The 3,754-nt window shown below is 39.8% G+C and overlaps 1 protein-coding gene across 1 annotated transcript in view; it reads left to right on the forward strand.

Moving 5' to 3' along the window:
• Positions 1–1,670: 1,670 nt before the first annotated feature.
• Positions 1,671–3,754, forward strand: part of LOC113465983 — a 2,683-nt gene continuing 599 nt past the window's right edge. Inside the window, exons 1-5 of the mRNA XM_026821008.1 lie at positions 1,671–1,703; positions 2,072–2,162; positions 2,290–2,347; positions 2,463–2,520; positions 3,566–3,752. Of these exons, the coding sequence (XP_026676809.1) occupies positions 1,671–1,703; positions 2,072–2,162; positions 2,290–2,347; positions 2,463–2,520; positions 3,566–3,752 (427 nt within the window). The remainder of the gene's footprint in view (positions 1,704–2,071; positions 2,163–2,289; positions 2,348–2,462; positions 2,521–3,565; positions 3,753–3,754) is intronic.

Genomic DNA, 3,754 nt, shown 5'->3' on the forward strand with positions numbered 1-3,754 from the left:
AATTTGAGGCGTTTAGACAAGAGGGTTTGAGGCGGTCTTGTAGGTCAGAATTGCGTTCAATTATTTGAAAAGGTTGCCTCTAGGGGAGAGGCTATAACTCTGGGGAGAGGTAAAGTAAAGGTGTACTCAATAATAAATGAGGATTGGCTCCTATAGGTGAACACATACAGGGTGGCCTCAAATTTACGTACTGATTAAACTTTAAAAACAATACGATTTATTTTACTTCTAGACTTACATTATCATGGACACTCGTTGCTATGTTGAAAACAAAGAAGAGGTTAGGTAGTAGAACAGCCGCGGGAACCGTTGCAATGAACTATCTTTATAAATAAAATTAGAGAACTTTTTTTAATTTTCAATGGAAACGTAGAAAAAGATATAACATTTTTAGAAAATAAGAATTCTTGATTTTTTGAAAATTCTTGATTCTAGTACCATCCAGTATGAGTGATGTTTATTTGGGAAATATGCGTTATATGTTTGATTGAAGGAGGATTAGGAGGAGGAGAAGGAGGATTAGGAGGAGGAGGAGAAGGAGGAGGAGGAGAAGGAGGAGGTTATTGAGGAAGAGAATGAAGGAGGGAAAGAAAACGTTGAAGAAAGCAGAAGGAGAAGGAAAAGAATAAATTAGGGAGAAATAAGAAGTGGAGAGGAGAAAGGAGAAGGAGAAGAAGAAGAAGAAGAAGAAAAATAAGAAGAAGAAGAAGAAGAAGAAGAAGAAGAAGAAGAAGAGACTCAATATTTATGCAAGCCAAAAGCGAAAGTTGAGGTAAAAAAGGTTACGTAGGAAGGTAAAAATCTAACAAGCCAACAAGCAAGGTAAAATTGAGAAAGGGGGGGGTAAAATCTTGTGGTGGTGTAACGTAAGAAAATTCACGAAGGGCAAATTCGGGTGATTTATCACCCCCCTTCTATTTTGCCCACGTTCCAATGTTCTTTTTTACCCCACTCTACCCTAAACTTTACCTGCGACCTAAATTTACCCTTTCTTATGTTTTGAGTTAAGTTCGGTTTTTCCCCTTTACTTACATAAGATTTTGTCGTATACAAATTTTTTCGGGGAGTGTATAAAGTTTTTGTTTTTGTTTTGGTTTTACAGGGTGGCTTGACAATCCTTTGAGCGTAAAATTTGTTAAATCTAAAAAAACATTCTAATCAATACATCTTTTTCTTCTTCTTCTTCTTCTTCTTCTTCTTCTTCTTCTTCTTCTTCTTCTTCTTCTTCTTCTTCTTCCTACCCTTTTCTTACTTACCTAAATAGGGTCGGCGTTCCTACTTAAATAGGGCCTCTAATAAATAAGTTCAGGAACATAGCTACATATAAATATAAATAAATAAAAGAACTAAAATTAGGGTCAATTTTTCGTATCTCGAAATGCGATATAACCAGAATGGCTTTTTTTTATTTATTTAATTTTTCGTTGTAACATTTCTACTCGTACTTTTCTACCCATCTGTTTGTACATTCTCCTTTCACCATAACACTCGAACCTTTTGTCTGCTTTTGCTGAAATTTGGCCAAAATGTTCACCACATAGAGGGAGTTATTTACTCATTATTATTTACACTTTATTTGCTCATTAGCTCTTTGGCTCCATTGGACCGTTGAATTGTAAGTTATTCTTCTCGAGGTGCCTGTTCGGTTCGGATGTTGGCTACTATGACCTATGACTTTGTTGGCGGCTGCCCGGAATAGTTGGGTCGTTGGTTGGTTGTCAGTTCAATTCACTGAATTGCAGAAATTACGAGCTCCATTTTCAGTCTCATCCTATAGCAGTATATAAATAAGGTATAATTCTATTCTCTTTGAGGTAAAATTCTATTCTATTCTATTTTATCTTTCATCCTTGGCAGTTTATTCCAGTCTGCTTTAAACTCTTCTCTCTTCCCTTCACTTCTAGTTATTCCATTCTATTCTACGCAGCCAGCCTAGTTAGCTTAGTTGGTAGTGCGTCTGCCTTGTAACCGCTAGGCCGCGGGTTCGATTCCCGCCCGGGGCGGATTTTATCTTTCCACTACTTATTTCTTATTTGTGTATCAAATTTTTCGTGTTTCGATTTGATTTCAGGAGTTCTCATGCGGCCACCAGCGGTGGGCCATCACTCTCAGTCGGGCCGACAAAGTCCTGGGCGTGTTCCTGGTTGGTGGTTCAAGTCCAAGTGAAGTAATAAAATTTATCTAGGTGATTCTGGGTGTATTTGTTACAAGAATTTAACCCATATTAGTCCCGTGTGACCATATGGTATCGCAAAAACTAAAATTCCATGTTCATATTGTCTGTTTCAGGTATCGCACTCAACTTACTCCCCAGTAGTAAATTCTTAGAGGAAGCATTATGCCACCTGTCAGTATAGTCTCCTCATAGTACCAACACACAGCTGCCCAGGTAAGATAAATATCAGAGAGAGAGAGAGAGAGAGAGAGGGGAGAGAAAGAGAGAGGAAAAGAGATTTTTTTTTTTTCACGCTGCTCAACCGGCAACATTTCAGCGTGAACGAGAGCTTTTCCGGGAAACAGGTGAGTGGGATCGGGAAACAGGTGAGTGGGATCGTTTACATTGGGGTGCGGGGTGCACTCAACCCTACATTGGGGTGCACTCAACCCTACTTTGGGGTGCACTCAGCCTCCTGATTACAACTGATGTTATTACAACAGACAACTCAAGAGGTTTGACAGAGGGAACTGTGATTGTTAAGGTCTTATCGTCCCGAAATCGAAGATAGAAGAAGAGAAGGAGAGGAAATAGCCAGCCGTTCTGAGAACGAACATTATACCATCAGGATAAAATCTGATCCGGACGGGAATCGAACCCATGGCCTTGCGCTAGCGCTTATAAGGCAGGCGCGCTACGAACCAAGCTAACTAGGCTGGGACATTATTTTATTAAAACTATAAAATACACGAGACCTTGTTTAGACACCTGAGGTAAAGGGATTTTTCAGTCTCATTCTAGCTAGGGTTGTCCAACCTTAGGGCACCCGAGGGCCGCAAGAGACCAAGGTAGAGAGTTGGCGGGCCGCAAAAACTCAACTCACGGGGGGGGGATGACCTGGTGTAATGTAAGTATAATATAAGATTTTATTTTATTATGAAAACTTACCACATGATGACATTAGTGCGATTTCTGTGGACACTCTGCAGCTGACACAAGTGCGTGAATATCGACATTCACGTCTTCGGTACACAAACGTAGAAGGTGTGATAGGGACTCGTCCGTAAGTTTGGCTCTTTGTTTGTTCTTCACAAAATTTTCATGCATTAATTATTTTATTTAGTATATTTACTGTTATTTCTCATTTTCGTTCATTTTTTTAGGCGGGCCTTCTGAGTAGCTACTTTAATCGAGTAGCGACCAGTGACGGCATTACCAGAGTGAAAAGAAAAATTTAAGATATGTCAGAAATAGTACAGGTAAAAAGAAAAATTTAAGATATGTCAGAAATAGTACAGGAGGCTCTTAGTAATGCTGTGATATCCACAAAAATTGTGGAGAAGCTCTCATCTTCACCACAAGTAAATCATGATGATTTTTTTTTTTATAATACCCAATTTTATTTTTCAGGTCAAATTCACGGCCGAATGTCCGGCGCAAGGGTCGCGCCACTTCGTTCCCGTTGTCGATCTTTACGCTCGTCACTTCACCGATACAAACGGTGAATTCCAACTCGCACTCTGCCTGGGTAACATACGCACCGTTGTGGACACCGCACTCACAGTCAACACGTCAATCTTCTCAGCGCTTCCGCTAGGT

Source organism: Diaphorina citri, unplaced genomic scaffold, assembly GCF_000475195.1.
Source record: "Diaphorina citri unplaced genomic scaffold, Diaci psyllid genome assembly version 1.1 scaffold193, whole genome shotgun sequence".
Lineage (NCBI taxonomy): Eukaryota > Metazoa > Arthropoda > Insecta > Hemiptera > Psyllidae > Diaphorina > Diaphorina citri.